Source organism: Salmo salar, chromosome 19 (assembly GCF_965601325.2).
Source record: "Salmo salar chromosome 19, fSalSal1, whole genome shotgun sequence".
Lineage (NCBI taxonomy): Eukaryota > Metazoa > Chordata > Actinopteri > Salmoniformes > Salmonidae > Salmo > Salmo salar.
The window spans coordinates 54,584,488-54,605,986 of record NC_138309.1 but is presented as its reverse complement, the minus strand read 5'-3'; the positions used below and the strand labels follow the sequence as shown (position 1 = coordinate 54,605,986).

Sequence of the window (21,499 nt, the reverse complement as noted above, 5' to 3'; positions counted from 1 at the left end):
AGTCAAATTTTGTTTAATTTATTTGCAGTACATGTTTTTTTTTTTAAGTTGGCATCATCAGATCCCAGTGTTTTTATTCCAGTAGTGTACTTTTCATTGGCTGCGGTCAGGATGCAGAGCCAGAAATGTTTAACTAGTTGCATAACAAACCAGCACCATATATATATGAGTTTGTTTTTAGGCATTACTTATCTTTTACATTTTTTCCTTTATCATTATTTGGCCTTATCCCAATCAAAATCTATTGGCCATGCATGATATAACCGACTCTGGCCATAGATTAAGGACTGGTATAGGACTGATTACGTAACATCATAGATTAAAAGTCACAAGAAATCATCCTAATTCATAAAAAAGGAAAACATGGATTGACAGTACCAAACATTTCTCTACCTTCAGAAAAATACAAAGTAACAGGCTAGATCATCACTTAGTTTACTACTAGCATAATTTGCAGAAGGTATTGCACATGAACTGTAAAAACAAGAGGGAAAAAGAGGGGGGGAGAAATGACATTTACATAAACAATTCTCTTTACTTCTAGGTGAAGTACACACCGTACACAACTAGAAGTTTCCTAACATTAACAATAGTACACTTTCAAATAAATAAATAACGGAATCTGTATTCACATGTCTTCGATAGCTAATCATGTGGGCAACTAGGTATCCAAGAACTTGTAGAAATTGAGTGTGAGGTAGTTCATCAAAGCCTACTTAAAAATCACAATTACAATTTTGAGAGATGTGATAGAAAAGCAAAAAGCCACAGGAAGTCAAACAACTCTGAATGTGTCCCTAATAATGCTGGGTTAAGAAATAGAAGAGCACTTAAAATAACAAAAAATGAATCATAATTATGAATTATAACACAGCTACTATAATAATGGATACATATGATTGGCTGTTATTCTGCATACCTTCCCCATCGACCATTCAACAACACACTACATGGTATTTTACATTCTGAAACTCCATAATTTAGCACAGGCATTCTTCAACGCCACCGCGTAACAGCTACACTGCCACAGCCACCATTCAGCGCAAATACATTTGGTTTAATATTGGGGAAATGAGGGAAAACAGTATGAAAATGTCCCTCCTAAAATCACCAAGCACATTCTCATTATGCAAAGTAAAGCCACAAACCATACACACCTACCAGTCATTGTAATTTTTTTTAAACGTATTTTACTTTGATGAAAGACCTACTTTGATAAAACTGCCCCCTTTTTGAAACATTTTCAAATATATGAGCTAAAATAATCAGAAGCATACATCATCCTCTTGACAGAACATTGACCGTAAAGTTGGAGACTTACCAATGCCGTAGGAAAAGAAAATGTACAACACATTAACGATAAACGCCTCAAATGTGATTGACTTATTTGTGGAAACTACTATAGTCATTATCAGGAACCGTTATTGACCTCGACACAACAGGACTACTCATCCTCTTCCTAGATACTCAAGGAATGAATGCTTGGCAAACTACAGGCACTTTTTCCTTTTAAAAGCTAAATAAAAAAAAACACTGTAAGGACACCATTATTGCATACAGTTCAGAATCACTGATTCACTTGGGTTTTGAGGTGGTTCTGTAGCTATTGTGTGATGTACTAAGCATAGGGTGACATTTATTTAGTGCATGCATACGTACAAGTTCTGCAAAGGGTTCAGCCAATTATCTTCTCCGAGATTCAGCTTATTACTTACGTATTGTACACTCATTTTCCAATTTGAAATGTTCAATACACTGCAAGCTGACTGCACACTTATATTACATGAATAACATGAGCAGAGATTAGGAACCTTGTTTCTTTAAATAGTTTGTTCCTGTGCTTTAAGCCTGCAGAATGTCCATCCCTCCAAAGACAACCAACATCACCACATACACAAGCCCTCTCTACGTCCCTGTTTGGGACTTAATCAAAACACATTCTTCATATACCTTCAACCGTCTCAAGTCATGTGTTCTAACTAGTAACATCCTATTTCTCACAAAGCTCCTCAGCATACACCTGTACAGTACGACCACTGCCACGTTTCTCAGTCCTAGCGTTCAACATAGCCCCACTGTCAAAGAAAGAGTAAACCTGTAGAAAATAATCACTGGAGAATAACTGACCAGTGCAGAGGAAGCAGTGCCTTCAGCACTGACAAACAAAGAAAATTATCAAAAGCTCCTTAGTTTCCTTTCTGGACCTATCTGCGCCATTTCCGTCATATCTGTAACACCCATAACATGGAAAAGAAAATTCAGACAAAAATTCAACAACAAAAAAGAAATACTAAATGTCTTCTCTTACCAAAAGAGAAAATGGTTCAGGAATCTAACAGCATTTTGAGATATTTTAAGACTAAACTAATGAGAAAATAAAAAAAAAGAAAGCGGTTTGATAAACTGTTTTTTTTTTTTCAAGGAGGTAGTGACTCACGAGGAAAACCGTTTTTTTTTTTTTTTACAAATAAATCTAAAGTATATCTCAAAATCCAACCCAATGGATATGCATTAAACAATATTCTATATGAAAAAGATTAGAATAGAGATTAGAATAGACAAAGAAATAGTACTATTCGGAAGGGGAGTACTAAAATCATAAATGTATCAATTAAATGATGGTTAGAATGGCTCACTGCAAACTAAATTTGAAAAAAATATATTCACCATAAAATCTGTACAAACTCATTCTACATTGATATGGCCAGTTGAAACAGCAGTAGCTTGAAATAGAAGTAGCTGAAACTAAAAACAAAGATACAAAATGAAAGCATCTAAAAAGCTTTTACAGACGTTCTCAAAATATCACCATTGGCCAAAACTGCAGCGTAGTGAAATCATAAAGTTCTTAGGTTAAAAAGAAGTTGATATTACAGCCTGGACTAAAAAATATTAATAAAATGTAATAAAAATGACTCTGTAGTAGTACTTTAAGGGGAAAAAAATGTTTTTTTTTCTTCTTTTCTTTTTTTACAAACAAACAAACAAACATCGAAACTGGCCTAAACTCTACACCATTGAAGACAAGCGGAGGGACTGGTGAGACAAGGACCAGGGCAGGGTGATGGTCATCTGCAGCAGCCCAGCGGGTCCGTGTTAGAGGCCGTCTCCAGGCTGCTGTCTGTGTCCGAGGCCAGGGTGGGGTCGGTGGACATGGAGGACACATCGTTGGCGGACGAGGACGACGCAGAAGGGTGCTGCTGGAAGCTGCTGCTCACTGCTGCACCTGTGCTACATGTATGGAGAAACAGAGAGGGGGTATCAAGTCAGACTTAAACCACTTCTGGTTAGGCAGAAAGAGCAAAGGTTCTTCATTAAGAGCTGGATCTGGAACAGAAGTCAACTACGGGCAGAGAGACCGTGCCAGTCTCAATTTGTTGCTCCCACACATAGTACTCTAGAACCAGGAGATTTCTCTGACCATAGGACCTGACCAGGAACAACTCTGGGCCCTAGTTATAGAGTATAACTATCAGAGTTTGAGTGCTAAGTTGCCCTTGGAGAAAACTCTCTAAACTAACCTAAAGACGATGGTTGTCCCCGGATCACTCCATTCTTCGTTCTCTCCTCCCAGTCCTGGACCTCCATGTATATCAAATCTGCAATGGATCACAAGATTTAGTAAAAAAAGTGACTACAGTTGAACTTCTGGTAACTACACCAAAACTCCCAGGTTTTCCAGAAATTCTTGTCAGAAGGTTCCTGGAATTAGGAGGGAACAAGCAGGATATCTGGGAATCTTCCAACTGGGATTTCTGGAAAACCTGTGAATCTCGGGAATTTTGCAACCCTAGACATGAGACATAAACCTAAGAAGAACATGACAGACAGAAACATTGCTAGCATGATATGACATGGAGTCCACACTTGAGAATAGAGCCAATAAACAGAGCTCTGCTAGACTCGGGTGTGAATGCCCTGTCGTCATTATCACGCTCCCAGAGGAAGCAGGGTTAGATCACCAGACCAGGTTTAGATTAGACAGACAGGGATGGATAGGATGCACCATAAACACGTCTCACTTTAGACAGGCTTTTTTTTAGGACAGACAGACAGACAGACAAAGGGCAAAACCTGCATAAAACTCAAATATTAAGATTGAATGTCCCACGAGAACATCTTGAGATGTAGATTCTTAGTAGAATAATGTGCAATTGTAATGTAACAAAGTGGAAACATTTAAACATGCTCAAAGTGTATGAATCAAAGCATGGGTAAGAAAAATGGCTTCTCTCGCTTTCTACTGTACCTTTCCACTCCTCCACCGTGTGCTCCCTCTCATCCAGCTGCTTGTCTGTGATCAGCGGTGGGGGCTGCAAGAGGAACAGGACAGGGCACAGTGTACTTTAAGTGGGGTGACATGGGGAATGTTGGCCTTCTCTTCACTTGGCTGAGTCACATTCAAATTTGATACTTTTGCGCAAGGCGCTGCACTGCAGCCAAATCTACACGTCTCAAGGACGATTTAGTCAGTTGTGAGGAATGCTTGCATGCGAGTGACTGAGTGGAGTGCAACATCTCATTCTCCACCCCCGCACTTTACGGTAGCCGGGGTCTGATTGGTTGACAGAGGAAAAACGGCAAGTGCACTCTCGGTGATGACGACCTGGTTGTCAATGGATGTCAAATCCAGAGCCCCTGCTTAAACAGTCAGGGAGTTTTATGATCTGATCCGGGCTAAGCTTTTCCCAGGCAGGCAAACTCACAGGGCTTTCATCATTTCGCGTGTGGCTGTTTTGACGTTCCCTCTTATTGTGAATCACCATTCAATGTGTATTTCGAGGCATATGCACGCATAAAAACACACACACAGTAGATCTGAAGAGTCATGTTATTATCTAACGTAAGAGTAGATCATTAACACAAGAACCACCCCTCCACGCCCACATAATGGGCCAGTAAGTGCTTACCGCCTCCACTTCAGTTGGATCATACCACACGTTTATGTAGGGGTGCTGGAGAGCCTCGCTCACAGAGATCCGTTTGGATGCATCTATTACCAGCATCTTCGATAATAGGTCTCTGGCTTGACTTGCTGCGAGACAATTGAGACAAATAGAGAAATTAATGGCGTGGGCAAATTCCCCTCTCATTCCCTCGGCTGACATTCACTGTGCTGATAAATTAGTGTAGTGGGCCAGAATAGAGTCCCTTAGTCAAACATGATCCGAATCAAAGCAGAGTAAGGCTTCAAACCACTACATAAAATACTATTCATGATCATCAGACTACTTTCCGTGGAATTTCCAATTGATCACATAAGCCGGACTCGATTAGTTAGTGCATATCAGAGACAGTGTTAGGCACATAATATACTTATATTCAGCAAATAACTGACTACTATATATGGGATATTCTAGTCATACAGACATGTATGAGACATTTTACATCTCACAATGACACACCATACTGCAGTTTCCATGCTTGGGGTGTCCCCCAGGGGCGTGTGCTCTCCCCGCTTACCTTTCAGTTTGTTGTGCTCTGAGTCGGCTGGGAAGAGGACATCGGGGAAGAGCTTCTCGAAGGTATAGCCGGCATAGCGGGGTCTGTTTTCCACGTAAGTCCTCACTGACTGGTTGAGCTTCATCAGGAACTCCTGACTTGGAGTCCCCAGCTGCTCGATCACCTTGTTCCACTGATCAATATCTGACGTTCCAACATGTAAGAAAAATGCTGCAAAGGGCTTTTCAGAGGCTTTTCACAAGCGGAATATTGGCAAGGTTTTGTGCTTGTAGTTGGGATAAAGGAGGAGGATTACAGACACTGGACACAGAGGAGGCAAATTTCTTTCACTGTTGACTTTGTAGAACAACTGTGATTGAGGAACCAAGGGAAAGCTGTTCGATCGCCTCTTCTCCAGTGAGACGGACACAAAGAAGACTGAAAACAGAGCCACAAGCCTCGACATGGGACTGTGTAATGAGGTGAAGTGATCAGAACACTTTTCCCTTGAGTTGAAATGGCCGCCGACAGGTACAGACCCTTTCACATATACCCAACCCAGTGGAAAGTCATTTGGATGGAGTGAAAGGTCGCTGGTTTCAAATCCCTAAGCAGACTAGGTGAAAAATCTGTCGATGTGCCCTTGAGCAAGGGACTTAACCCTAATCGATCCTGTAACTCGCTCTGGTTAAGAGCATCTGCTAAATGACTAACATGTAAATGCAGTACGATACGCTGACCACCAGAACACACACATAACAAACTTGCATACACATACACACAAATATTCACACACACAATGGAGGGACGACGAGGGTCCAGGGAAGGATACGATCTGTGCCTGGGAACAACACACTACCTCGGACCATTTCTGCCATGATGCAGCCAATAGACCAGACATCAACTGAAAAATGGAATGACAACCAAATTAGCATGCAGAACTCAAATCAATCCAAATGAAAAAAAATGGAATCATAAAACAAGGAAGTAATTACGATGCAGACAATGTGATGTGTGTGAATACAAACAAAGAAAATGAAGGCATGCCAACTCTCATGTCAAACCGCTGTCAGTGTCCGACTAGGCAGTGCATCATGATAAGGTGAGGGTTTTTTGGTTCACTATCTGGCATATTATTAAACAAAGTGGAAGTGGGCCAAAGAACTGCCTACATTGGCTTTCTTTTTTTACATTGGCCACATAACATTGGCTTTTGACTAGCAAGACACTGACACCCGAGGCCTGCCGAAACTGTATTATGACAGCAGAAATGCATAACACCCTCAAGATTCTCACTGGGGCAAATTAATGCTATCAATTTAATAGACAAAGGCCACGTTTTGATAATTGATAAAAGATCCACCATTGATATTAGATGTTCTGTGTTAGGACAGGGTCCATTTCTTATTTTCTGCCAAAATGGCTGCTTATCTTTGAAGAAGAACATCAAACAATATGATTTAAAAGGGTATCTTTTGCAATTGTCTTGGTAAAAAATGAAAGCGCAAAACACTGTTGAATTAAATTTCAGGTGCTTGTTGCATAAGTCAGAAGTGCATCAAGCTACAGCACTGGGTGCTTTGGGGGATAGAGGGAAGGTGTGGGGGTGTCAGGCATATCAAAAGAGAAATAGAATTGACAGTTGCTCTTTGACATGATCTCCGCAATCCATTGTAACAAGCCTTCTAAAATAAACTCTGACGTTTTTTTCAAATGCAGAACTGAACTGCTTCAAGCAGCACAAGGATACAATCCCTTCCTGGGAAAAGGATTTTGTGGCGAACCATTTCTGCCATAATGCAGCCCACAGCCCAAATATCCACTAAATATGTGTAGCATAGAAAGAAGGAGAAGAAGAAAGGCAAAGCAACAAGTCAGCAGGAAAGTTTGGGTCGTTTTTAGACACTGCAGGGATGCCCATATTTTCAGGCAGTTTTTTTCCTCATACTTAATTTCTGAATTTTATCGCAGCGAGTCCAATGATTCGGAGATATCAAGCCCCATCACATCTGCACATTCTTGCAGTAAACATTCATTGCTAAAGGCAAGCTGAACTAGGGACTGGATCACACTGACATCTAGTCCAGCTGCGCTGTCTCTGGACAGCCTCCTACAAAACACAAGCACTACACCTGCTGTGCACTGGCTCTCTATGCAGCAGGAAAGGAACCTACAATGCATAACCAGGCGTACCACCTACCCCTCTGACTGCAACACTGACACGGGGGGGGGGGGGGGGGGGGTGTGGCTGTGAAGGTGGGTGGGTCTCAGGACCTTGTGGGCGGGGCATGCGACAAACAGCGTTCTGCAGCGCGCACAGCTCCAATTGGCCGATCCCTCGGTCTCTCACTCACCGTTGGCCTGGTAACCCATGCCCAATATGACTTCAGGGGCACGGTAGTAGCGGGTCACCACGTACGGGGTCATCAGGAGGCCCGTGGCCGCTGTCCTGGCCAATCCAAAGTCCAGGATCTTCAGCGTGCAGTCAGACTTTACCACGATGTTGCTGGGTTTCAGATCCTGAGGTTGGAGGACAGGAGGGGGATACGCTTTAGATGGATAACTCTCTACCGATGCTTAAGTTCCATTCACACCACACCAGGCCAATGAAATGCATTTGATTTTTATTTTATTCTCCAAAGGTGAATGCATTGTAAGAGAAGGGACAACTTTAGGAATACACAGGAGGACTGGGTCATATTAAGGTTGCTTGGCCAGGCAAGGTGTGGTGGTGTGTGCCCACCCTGTGTATGATGCCCGCGGCGTGAAGGTGCTTGATGCCACACAGCATCTGGTAGAGCAGATAGGACAGCCGCTCGTGGTCCAGCTCCATCTGAATCACCTGGCACAGGTTGGCATCCATCAGCTCCATCACAATATACCTGGGGACGGATACAGAGGAGAGGGAAGGGAGGGTGGATGACATTACACAGAAAGGTGTGCAGTGCACACGTATACACTCACAAACGTAAGCATACACAGGCAGACGCACACAGATACACATGAAAGAATATGCGCAGAGTGCACACGTCTCGCGCTCTCACTCACACACCAGGGCTTCAGACTGTGACCATTTAATTGTTCCGACTGGTGCAAGCTGCACATTCTACCTGGTCACCTCAATCAAAACGTCCTATTTCTGGGTGGATAAAACCATGAATTTGTTCAACAGTAAAGTGCATTATTCTCATGATTCCTGTAATAAAAGTGTACCTGCTTGTTTTGCTGTAATGAGTGAGCCTCTCACACTCTCTCCCCCCTTTATATCATTTCAATTGCAATTGCGGGGGAAATGCCAAGAGTGTGAATGCCAAGAGTGTGCAAAGCTGTCATCAAAGCAAAGGATGGCTATTTGAATAATCTCAAATATATTTTGAATTGTTTAACACTTCTTTGGTTACTACATGATTCCATGTGTGTTATTTCATAGTTTTGATGTCTTCACTATTATTCTACAATGTAGAAAATAGTAAAAATAAAGAAAAACCCTTGAATGAGTACGTGTTCTAAAACGTTTGACCAGTAGTTTGTGTTTGTGCGTACTAACGTTCAAAAGTTTGGGGTCACTTAGAAATGTCCTTGTTTTTGAAAGAAAAGCACATTTTTTGTCCATTCAAATAACATCAAATTGATCCGAAATACAGTGAACACATTGCTAATGTTGTAAATGACTAATGTAGCTGGAAACAGCAGATTTTTTATGGAATATCTACTTAGGCGTACAGAGGCCCATTATCAGCAGCTATCACTCCTGTGTTCCAATGGCACAATCCAAGTTTATCATTTAAAAAGACTAATTGATCATTAGAAAACCCTTTTGCAATTATGTTAGCACAGCTGAAAACTGTGGTTCTAATTAAAGAAGCAATAAAACTGGCCTTTAGACTAGTTGAGTATCGGGAGCATCAGCCTTTGTGCGTTCGATTACAGGCTCAAAATGGCCAGAAACCAAGACCTTTCTTCTGAAACTCGTCAGTCTATATTCTTGTTCTGAGAAATGAAGGCTATTCCAATGCGAGAAATTGCCAAGAAACTGTAGATCTCGTACAATGCTGTGAAGTACTCCCTTCACAGAACAGCTAACCAGAATAGAAAGAGGAGTGGGAGGCCCCGGTGCACAACTGAGCAAGAGGACAAGTACATTAATTAGAGTGGCTAGTTTGAGAAACAGACGCCTCACAAGTCCTCAACTGGCAGCATCATTAAATAGTACCCGCAAAACACTGGTCTCAACCTAAAAAGTGAACAGGCGACTCCGGGATGCTGGCCTTTTTCTTTGCATGGTTGCAAAGAAAAAACCATATCTCAGACTGGCCAATAAAAGAAAAGATTAAGATGGGCAAAAGAACACAGACACTGGACAGACAAATCTAAGTTTGAGGTGTTCGGATCACAAAGAACATCATTCATGAGATGCATAAAAAATGAAAAGATGCTGGAAGAGTGCTTGACGCCATCTGTCAAGCATGATGGAGGCAATGTGATGTTCTGGGGGTGCTTTGGTTGTGGTAAAGTGGGAGATTTGTACAGGGTAAAAGGGATCTTGAAGAAGGAAGGCTATCACTCCATTTTGCAACGCCATGCCATAACCTGTGGACGGTGCTTAATTGGAGCCAATTTCCTCCTACAACAGAACAATGCCCCAAAGCACAGCTCCAAACTATGCAAGAAATATTTAGGGAAGAAGCAGTCAGATGGTATACTGTCTATAATGGAGTGGCCAGCACAGTCACCGGATCTCAACCCTATTGAGCTGTTGTGGGAGCAGCTTGACCGTATGGTATGTAAGAGGTGCCCATCAAGTCAATCCAACTTGTGGGAGGTGCTTCAGGAAGCACGGGGTGAAATTGACAACTAGACTGCCAAAGGTCTGCAAGGCTGTAACTGTTGCAAATGGAGGATTCTTTGACGAAAGCAAAGTTTGAAGGACACAATTATTGTTTCAATTAAAAATCATTATTTATAACCTTGTCAACATCTTGACTATATTTCCCATTCATTTTGTAACTCATTTCATGTATGTTTTCATGGAAAACAAGGGCATTTCTAAGTGACCCCAAACTTCTGAACGGTAGTGTGTGTATGTTTATATATATAAATACATAAAGCGCTCTTTGAGAACTAACAATCAAATAACAGCTAGACAGTCAGGGAGAATCTAAAATGTAAAAAATGTAAACGGTCATTCAGGCCACATGTCCATTGATTTTGTTATAATGTTTGAGCAGAGGAACACAGCACTAGCCATGGCAAAATGCATAGAATTGCAGGAAATTATCTTTAAAACTGCAATGTGTTTCTCAGCTCCATGCCAAACTGTGTAGATTAAAAACTGCAAGTTACCTTTCTAGCTAATAACCTATGTTAGAGTTTACACTTCCTCTTCCAATAAACTGTGGGGAGGTCAAAATAATAACTGTTGACCAAATCTATTCATTTTAAAATGTTGATTACTTCTACTTGCCATTACCCAATGATAAGACAAAAAGTGCTATTTCTTTTTTTTGTTAACATATGGTGTTGGTCCCTTGGTCACCGGTTTGCCTGGGCAAGAAAGGTTTGAAAACCCCTGGTCTATTACACGTCTTAATAAAGCATTGTAAATGACTCCATAATGACTCAAATGTATTCTATTGTGTGATGCTGCAGGACACACACACACACACACACACACACACACACACACACACACACACACACACACACACACACACACACACACACACAGGAGTGGGCTGCTCCTCCGTCATACTCCGTCATAGTGAAACGGGCTGTTTACCCCCCAGCCATGATGCTCATTTTTCTTTTTAGATACAAATCAGAAAGACAGAGATTCTCAAAGTACCTCCCTCCGCTCTGAGAATTAATCACATTTCCTCCCATGCACTACAATGTACTAACCCTTCAGTTATCCCACAATAGACCCTGGTCCCCACTACACTGCACAAAAAAACACACATCCAAAATATACTTTTGGCCATTTCAGCACTACAGCCTACCAGGGAACAGAGATCATAAAATTTATCCTTATTGATTTTATAAGCAAAGGTGACGATGACGTTACTTACACATCTTGAAATTCTTCCAGCGTCTTCTGTGGCGTGAATACATTTAATAGGCCGATAATCTGTGGAGATATAAGATGCATCAGTGCATCATAGTTCTGTGAGCAGCGTATGTAGCAATATTGCATTTCATGCTGACAATACGCTGCCTAAGGACGCGCTAAAACTACAGAGGGGTTCTTCCGAAAATCAATTAACACTACATAAAATAGACAATGGCATTTTAGAAAAATGGAAACATCAAGAATTCATGTAAGAGCTACAAGAGGATAGCAACATTCTAGAATGATCTGTGATGATCTTACATTTTGCTTCATTGTACAAGAGTAAATGATTTCGCAACTTTCTTTTCTATAATTTGGGACAACTCCCTTTCCTACTTGCTGTTCCCCTTTTTCTATCAGACACACAGATTGAGAGGTAAATAGCTTACGTTCTTATGGTTGACACATTTCATGAGCACCAGTTCTCTGTAAGCTCTTTTGGCATGGGTCTGGTTCTGGAAAGGCCGGCTGAGTTTTTTAATTGCCACATTTCGTTCAAGGTTGTGGTCATATGCTGAGCTGGAAACACAAAAATACAAATGTCCGTCCCTACTTTATGATGTATATGAAGAAGGCTAGCATGGCCAAACATCAATGTCTTAAATATATATGTTGTTTTTTTTTATGAAAGATGAGTTTTGTTCCTTATTTCCCACATCCTAGATCAATATCAGGGTCCAAATGATTGAAGTGTAATACTGGACCAATGGCAAACATATAGCATATAAACAGACTTAAAGCAGCTAATAATGTATCATATTGACGTCCAAAGCCATTTCAACCTACAGCAGCTAATAACGTATGAATCACATTGACTTCCAATCACATTTCAAATAGCTGGCAAATTGTGATATTTTATAGTACGATTCAGATTAGATGTTTTTTCCCAGAGTAACACACACAGTTCTAACATAGCCACTGGAAAATAAGCATCGGGCTACAGGGCATCTATTTTCCTTTCCAATTCACAGCTCCGTCTACTCACCAGACAATCCCCTGTGCTCCGGAGCCTATGGGTCTTAAATTCTGGTAGCGCTTCAAAACCGTAAAAGTGGAATCCCCGACGTCTAAACTGTAATACTCCTTTTCACGCTTATTCCGATTCATGATGAAATCTGGACAAAGTGTGTGTTTTGGGCATCCAAGTGGGACTTCTGTCTCAAGACCTAAGACAGAGGGAGAAGAAACAGAAAGATAAAAAAGCAATTAGCATATTATCAGCTTATTACCTGGACCTTTCAAGCCATAGCTGTCAATCTATGGGAATACGATTGACAGAGGCTGCATTGTGTGTCAAAATTCATGAGGCGAAATGATTCAGTATATGAGAGAAATCAAGTCCTCCCTGAATAGTGATGACATTTGGGTCATTTAGGCTAGCGAGGGTATACGGCGTTACACATACAGTTCATCTAAAAAAGGTTTAAATGCATTACAACACATTATAGTTCTGGGTTTATAGGATTAGCTGGTATTTTATATCCCATCATAAGTCAATATACTGTACAAATTCATTCCAGGATTTGGATCACAGCTTTCATAAATGTAAAACCAGAGCACTGTAAAGCAAAACACCAGCACAGCAAACTGTCTGGTACCACCAATCAATTGTGGTCTAAACAGGGACCAATGTTTCAGCCACAATTGTGTTAGTCTAAGCTGGCTAAACCTTCAGCTCAAAAAATCCATTGCATACATCCTGCTTCTACAGATTTAAAAACATCTCCAATATCAGAAAACAGAGAGGCATTTCCTGAGGTTCGTGGCAGTGCTTTGCTAGCATTTGAACTAGGGCTGTGAAGATACCAGTGTCGCAATACGTTTTCCATGGCAAAAATGAAAACACAAAGCAGACCACACTCTGGTCCTTTAAAAACCTGCTGTGTGGAAAATACTGTGTGGAAAAGCAGGGGAAATAAATACATGTGACTGGATGACACTAAAAGTATGTTTATTTCCAACATTAGGGCTGTTTTCCTAAAGAAGTTAAATCCACTTCGTGTTTTGATTCCTCGCCACAATAGTAACAAGTCGTCCGGGCTCGATTTTAACATAGAAAATGTAAAACATATACACAATGTCTTTAGATGATTGTTCGGGTGAGATATTGGCCAGCGATAGAAAAGTTAATAACTAGCTTATAGAGAAATCCCACAGCTATCACAACAAGAGGGACTAGTACCACTGTCCGAAGCCCATTTGAGCCTGCAGAAATGTACATTTAAGACTCATTGTTCAGGCAAATGGAAGGAAGTATTGAGGCAGAGAGAGAAAAGGAGAGCCGGAGGGAGCGCTGGATTTGATAAGGAGCTAGAAGAAGAAATCATTAGTCAAATCTAGAACATTTGTGCTGAGGACATTTTCACTGGCTGATGGCTGCACGGTCAACAGACCATGACTTGACCTCCATACGCCTATACAGCCACCCCCTTCCCCTTTTCCACATGAAGGGGTGTTCAGCAGGGTTTTTTCATCCCGGTTGAAAGGCATGTCAACGGCCTGAAGCCCTGCTATGAGATGGAGGGACTAAAACAGGGTTTGGAGAAGCCTGAACAAAATGCTTTGCCAAATTCAAAATGAAATCGTTTCCGTGCAGTCGCTCCATCCAATTGTGTGCTCTGGAGCAGAACGAATGGCGGTGTGAACAACAGGATGACCATAGTAATACAGTCGGATTAAATTGAATGATATGCGTGTCATTTTATTAAAACAACATGAATGACACTCTTTTTTTCGTCACATTATCACTGGAATGTGAGCATTTTTATGACATGTCAGTTGGTCTTTAGATGTGAAACTTAGATGAGTGTTGCTTCAAATCACAGAGAATCTGAGAGAATATGCGATCAGGCGGAGGCAGAGAACCATAGCCATGAAGCCTGTCGTCGCGCTACATCGACGCTGTTTCAAGGTCTCTCACTAATCACACTTCCGTGGTGTGGGGCATTTCAGTAAAATGGGGGCCATTTCATTTCAAGGAATAAATTAAATGCATAACTGGAAGAAAGCTGAACATGAATATGGGTTGTTCAGCTTTCAAACCAGATGTCAAACCATTCAGGGCCATCCATGACTCTCTTTCATACCACAATGCCCAGCTGGGGTCTACATCTAGCCAAAATGAATATGACTTCTCACATTATCTGATGTGTTTTTCTGGGATTCACCAGCCTACTTTTCCAGCTAATGAAGATACTGAAGCCTATCACCACTGAGAGCAGACATCAGCATTAGAAGCAATGTGCCAAAAGCCTCTGGCTTCATCTGTTATGGAGGTCATTCTTCTATAGGACACACCTGGAATGGTCAATGAAGGTGTCCAAAATCCTTCAAAAACAACATGCGACACTAAACATCACCGAAATTGTATTCATCTTTAATTGAATAGATAGTCAAATTAAGATATGATTTAACCATATTTACATGATAAATAGCGTTCTTATTATGATAGATGGTTGTCGATGTGACCATAATATCGTCGATTCATTATTCTGCTATTCTTAGGTATATTGGATGAAATGTAGACAAATTGCAGCTATACACCTCTCACTTGTTTAATAGAAATCGACTTGACGTACTAGCAGCAGGCAATAAGTTAACTTGCACTCACAAGTTTATACTAGTCCATTGGTGGTAGGCTAACGTTAATTGTCAAAAGCCCATTTATGACCGAATGGTGGGCTTGTGTTTCTTATTCATTTTAGAAATTATGGTGATGATACAAATCCAAATATAGCATGACAAATGTAACCACGCCGTTGATGTTGTCAGTAGCCTATATGCCGCGAAGATACTTAGGTCGTTGTTACAATGTAGCACTAGCTCTTAGCAGTTAGTTAAAGTCTTACAATGTAACGTTAGCGCATTTTGTAGCCTCTGGTGCGCGTTTGAGAATATCCAATAGCCATCTTTTTTTTATGCGGTGCATGTCTTTAAAATTACAATAGGCATATAAGCCAAAACTTGACAATATGGTCCAGCTAGCTGATTGCAGTTATTTAATGTATTTTCTGTGTTCTTTGCAACCCATCAGTGCTAATACCCTCCCCCACTGCTAACAATAACATGTCTTATAAAGGTTTAATATCGAACTCACCCTACTCCAAAAGAACGCGTTAGAAATTCCAAAACTGTCAAACCGCGGTTTCTGGTCTTCCGTTGAAATATACAGCAGAATGTTTGAAGATATTATATTATTTTTTGCTTAGTAGGACAACCTCTGAATCCACTGCGTTTCCTTCCACTGGCAGGCCTAGGTCTGCAAAATACATGTGTACTACGTAGCCTAATCTTTGAGTCCGTGACACAGAGGCAGTTTCTGCCATTTCATACCGATGTCGTCGAAACCTTGCGATGTTTGCCGGAAGTTGCCGATGAGAACTAGGTGACATTCAAGAACAAATCGTCCTGCGGTGTTGTATAGCCTGCGGTAGCCTACCTCTCACAGTATTAGTTTATGTAGCAACACTATGCTGGACAAATTAGAGGCATTTAGGCATTTCACCTCTGTGATCTTGCCATAATAAGCACATGCACTTACGCTAGTGCATAGAGCGAGAGAGAACCTACAGCAGCACCTAGATCTTCTGCACAGATGCTGCCAGACCTGGGCCCTGACAGTAAATCTCAGTAGAGCAGTGGTCCCCAAACTTTTCATAGTCCCGTACCCCTTCAAACATTCAACCTCCAGCTGCGTACCCCCTCTAGCACCAGGGTCAGTGCACTCTCAAATGTTGTTTTTTGCCATCATTGTAAGCCTGCCACACACACACTATATGATACATTTATTAAACATAAGAATGAGTGTGAGTTGTCACAACCCGGCTCGTGGGAAGCCGGCTGCGACAGAGCCTGGACTCGAACCCAGAATCTCTAGTGACACAGCTGGCAGGATATTCTGAGCGCAGCCCTACCCAGAAATCTGTCATTGGCTTCTGATTAAATTAAATTTTCACAGAACCACTTGTTGCAATTTCGACGAGGCTCTCTTGTTCAGATATCGGGAAGTGGACTGGAAGCAGGGCATGAAAGGGATAACGAATCCAGTTGTTTGTGTCGTCCGTTTCGGGAAAGTACTGGCGTAATTGCGCAACCAGCTCACTCAAGTCCTTCGCTATATCACATTTGACATTGTCCGTAAGCTTGAGTTCATTTGTCTTCCTTAATTGAGCCCCCATAAAGATAACGGACATATACCAGGAGCTGTGCCAGGCCCGCCACGTCTGTTGAATCATCCAGCTGTAACGCATAGAATTCACTGGCATGTAAGTGGAACAGTAATTGTTTCAAAACATCTCCTGCCATATCACTGATGCATCGTAAAACAGTGTTGTTTGATGAAGGCTTTGTCTGTATAGTTTTTGTTGGCCTTTTCCCCCAGCATTGGCCCAGCCATATCCGTGGTAGCAGGAAGAATCAAGTCCTCCACAATAGTATGTGGCTTGCCTGTTCTAGCCACTTGGTAGCTCACCATATAAGACTCTTCTAGCCCCTTCTTATTAATGATATCTGTTGCTTTTATACAGTTGGAGTCAGAACTTTACACACACCCTAGCCAAATACATTTAAACTCAGTTTTTTACAATTCCTGACATTTAATCCTAGTAAAAATGGCCTGTCTTAGGTCAGTTAGGATCACCATTTTATTTTAAGAATGTGAAATGTCAGAATAATAGTAGAGAGAATTATTTATTTCAGCATTTATTTCTTACACCACATTCCCAGTGGGTCAGAAGTTTACATACACTCAATTAGTATTTGGTAGCATTGCCGTTACATTTTTTAACATGGGTCAAACGTTTCGGGTAGCCTTCCACAAGCTTCCCACAATAAGTTGGGTGAATTTTGGCCCATTCCTCCTGACAGAGCTGGTGTAACTGAGTCAGGTTTGTAGGCCTCCTTGCTCGCACATGTTTTTTCTGTTCTGCCCACACATTTTCAATAAGATGAGGTCAGGGCTTTGTGATGGCCACTCCAATACCTTGACTTTGTTGTCCTTAAGCCATTTGCCACAAGTAAGTATGCTTGGGATCATTGTCCATTTGGAAAAATGACTTGTGTCATACACAAAGTAGATGTCCTAACCGACTTGCCAAAACTATAGTTTGTTAGCAAGAAATTTGTGGAGTGGTTGAAAAACTAGTTTTAATGACTCCAATCTAAGTGTACGTAAACTTCCGACTTCAACTGTGCATGTCTTACTACTCGAAAGTCATCTTTGTGGCTAAAAATACTTGAATCAGTAATAGAACCCCTTGCCCTTTTTGGTTGTGAGATCTGGGATCCGCTCACCAACCAAGAATTCACAAAATGCTAATTATTCTTACTTTTTAACTGTGCATTTGTTCTCATGGGGAAATGTCCTCACAAGGACATAAGCTATTTTAGGTTTAGGGGTTAGGTTCAGAGTTCAAATCAAATTAAATACAATTTATTTTTCACATGCGCCGATACAACAGCTGTAGACTTCCTTGTGAAATGCTTACTTACGAGCCCTTTCCCAACAATGAAGTTAAAAAGTAAGAAAAATTGGCAGACAAAAGTCACTGTGGGGATGACTTTGTTGATGCACTTGACTGTGGCTAACTCCTCAATGCCATCGGATGAATCCCGGAACATATTCCAGTCTGTACTACGAAACAGTCCTGTATCTTAGCGCCTGCTCTCTGGGTGAGCCTTTTCTTGATTGCTTACGGCTCGTTGCCGTTCTGCCGATGTATAGAAACAACAGCTAGATTTATATTTCCCATGTCCATGTTCAGCTACAACTCTGAGAAACATAGGATAATACAGATCACGTTGATAGGCTAGTCTCGAACGGAGCTTGTCCTGTTTATTCTCCAGTGATTGAACGTTCGCCAATAGAACGGAAGGGAAAGGCGGTTTATCCACTCGCCAACCTAGTCTCATCTGGTATCCCACACACTGGCCTCTATAACGCCTCCTTAGATGAGTAGTATGTCCTTCGCCCCCAACTAATTGCAGTACTATTCCCTTCAGCGCCATTCTTTTAGGGTTACAATTAGGGTTAGGGTTATAATTTAGGGTTAGGGTCAGGAGTTAGGTTTAGCGTTAGGATTTTGAATGGAAAGGGTGTGTGTGTGTGTGTGTGAGAGAGAGAGAGAGAGAGAACGTAAGAAAGTAAAACAGATAGCAAGAGAAAAAGAGTGTTGGTGACTTTAGCCAAACAACAAATCACACATTATTGTCGAAGTAAAAAAAGATATATATATATTATTAACATGGGTTGGATTAGTAGAATTGAGCAGAACAATACGTATATCACTTTACTATTGAAAGGTTAGCTAAATGTTCTTGCCCACACCGATTGGTTGACCACTACCTTGCTGCTTGTCAAACCGCTCCTGCGTAATCCAATTGAGTTCTTATACCTGGAGTCTAAAAATAGTCCAAATTGACCGAAAACCCAGTATCGATACATCGCTACGTTTGTGTACAGAACATTATATTCTATGGAGAAAATTTGTTATTTCCACGCTATCTTGTGATGGATTTATGGATAGATGAAAAGTCGCCTGATAGGCTAGAAAAAGTAGCGAATGAAGAGTACAGCCACAGGTGGAATACCCTGTGATGCTTGAGAAGATTACATTCGAGCTGCTGGAGGTTTTCTGAAGAGGGACTTCTTCATATATTGAATGAAATAAGGTAAAGTTATGGGTTTAAGTGGATAGAATTGCACAAAAATATAGACCTACATCTATTCAACACATATGTGATATTCTATGAATATCTAAAAGTTGCGGGAACACGACCAATGAGTAATTTAATTAATGCCGGTATGTCATCGGGAGGTAATTGTGGCCCGATCTTTCCATTAGGTATTTACAGTTTAATTACAACATATTCCATCGACAGTTTCTAGACAATAGCCTGGTAGAGAGTTTATCGTCAGCGATAATTTTAGCCCATTAATTTAATTATTGGGCAAGTGATTTTGATATTTTGCTAGGATAAGAGTTAGTAAATATGTTTTAAATGCAACGACAGCATGAATATAGTCAGTTATCATGCCTTTATGTTTAAATTATTTATATATTTTTGTACAAACTGTCCTGGTGCAAAAATAGACCTACCCTGTCTGACCTGGGGCAGGATAGCATGATGTATGATATTTGTTTCTTTTCAGAGTGAACCAATTGGGAACGTGGTATTTAGGGAGTGGGTGTACCCATCCATCAGTCTCACTTTGTTGATGTCGTTTGTACCAGCCTTCAGCCTTCTCATCTAAGATACAGTATTGCCATTTTACTGATGCCTGTTATTGCAGCAGTAGTGCTTACTCTCTTCTGTCAGAAAACACAACCTTGTGTGAGTTACAGTTGAGTGATTGCCTACCTACTTATTTTGGGATAAAAGGAATCCTCAGTTTGCCATTGTTTATGAGAAACGCTATCTTATAGGACTACTTTGAAAGTAAAGTCATCATCAACCAAGATGGCAAATGCTTAGTCTCGGCTTGTAAATGCTGTCCTGTTCAACTGCTCCCACGTTGAAAAACAATAGGAACTACTGTGTTCCTGTAGAGCAGATACAATGGCTTTGTAGCAATTAGATTTTCCACTAAACCTGGTGTCCCCAGACAGCCTTCGTTGGCCCAGATCAATCCTTGATCAAATGCTGGTACAGAGTGTTTTAGGTCTCAGCTCACTCTTTGAATATTGGCGTATGAAGATTACTTATTTCATTTGAGTTTAGCTACAGTATGAATACCCATATACCCACTGTTATCCCTGATTCAAAACACCAACAAGGCTACACAATATATGGTATAACTGTAATGACGAACCCAGCATAACTAACTCCCTACAGTATATCTTTTTGGAGACGTTTCCACCTGCAGGAACCAGAGATGCTACACAATCAATTCAATCGCTGACATTCATTTTATTATAGTTATGTGTTTTCATTTAATTTAGTTTATATTTTTAGTAATCATGTATGATTTTAGAGTGAAATGGGATACCACCTTTTGTTCCATTCATCACTCAGTCAGTGTATAACTACATAACTTGGAGGTTTCATTTAAAGAAAAGTGAACCAGCACACAAAAACAAAATACCTAATGGGTTGTTCCAACCTCCTTGCTCCAAAATAATTTTTCATGTATTACATTCAGTAATGTTTCTTTTTTTTTGTCCCAATTTCTTGTGGAACGACCCTAATGCTAAAATGCCATCGCTGTTTAGTGAAATCGTACACGAGGTAAACTAATTTAATATGTCAGTGAACCTCAGCACTGTCACTTTTCATCTCAACGCTTCGCCGTCACCTTGGTGACGAGAGGGAGAAAAAAAATCAAAGGCACAGGGAGAGCAGAGACATTAGAGCAAATCCTTCAGGCTCTGTGAAAGCCAATTACCGGTATTTGCCAATTGAAAGCTCAGTTTGAATGTGTGAAAGCCTGGTGTGCGTGTGTGAGGAAGAGGGGGAAAGAAACAGATGGGTGGAGGAGGGGAGGGGGCGTCTGTATTGCCTTCCATTAGACCAAGCATTGGCCTTACCCGTTGTACTCTAGATATTTATCTGTAGATGGTTGTTTAATGGGCCAAATGTACCTTTGTTATCCTAATAACTCTATATTCTCAGCGAAAAGGATCACTTTGAGATAATGATTTATGCGATAAGACAGGACAGTTGTGTGGACCCTTTTTAAAACTCAGAAATTATTCTGGAAACAATTATGTTTCTTACATTCAACAGTTTCATTGTAATCCAAATATCAGCTTCGCTTATTTTTTCAAAGAGACTATGATGAAACATATATTGCTCATCAAATATCAGATTGAATTAGTCACATGCTTCGTAAACAACAGGTGTGGACTAAGAGTGAAACGCTTACTTACAGGCCCTTTCCAACAATGCAGAGAAAAATAAAATAGAGAAATAACAGAAAAGTAAAACATGTAATAATAAATACACAATGAG

At 40.8% G+C, this 21,499-nt stretch overlaps 1 protein-coding gene across 4 annotated transcripts; it reads right to left on the bottom strand.

Annotated features, from left to right (window-relative positions):
• Window positions 1-2: 2 nt before the first annotated feature.
• LOC106579004 (mitogen-activated protein kinase 8) lies at window positions 3-15,847 on the bottom strand. Of its 4 annotated transcripts, none has more exons than XM_014158395.3 (12): window positions 15,648-15,847; window positions 12,537-12,717; window positions 11,941-12,070; window positions 11,511-11,569; window positions 8,186-8,324; window positions 7,797-7,962; window positions 7,193-7,264; window positions 5,464-5,646; window positions 4,911-5,035; window positions 4,250-4,313; window positions 3,522-3,599; window positions 3-3,231 (listed from the first exon to the last, which is right to left on the bottom strand). In XM_014158395.3, exons 2-12 carry the CDS (start codon window positions 12,656-12,658, stop codon window positions 3,215-3,217), a joined length of 1,155 nt encoding a protein of 384 aa, XP_014013870.1. In that variant the 5' UTR covers window positions 12,659-12,717; window positions 15,648-15,847; the 3' UTR covers window positions 3-3,214. The 4 variants fall into 4 exon arrangements, with proteins under 4 accessions (XP_014013870.1, XP_014013868.1, XP_014013869.1 ...); XM_014158393.3 differs by having other exon boundaries at window positions 3-3,226; XM_014158394.3 differs by lacking the exon at window positions 7,193-7,264 and adding an exon at window positions 6,275-6,346.
• Window positions 15,848-21,499: the final 5,652 nt, after the last annotated feature.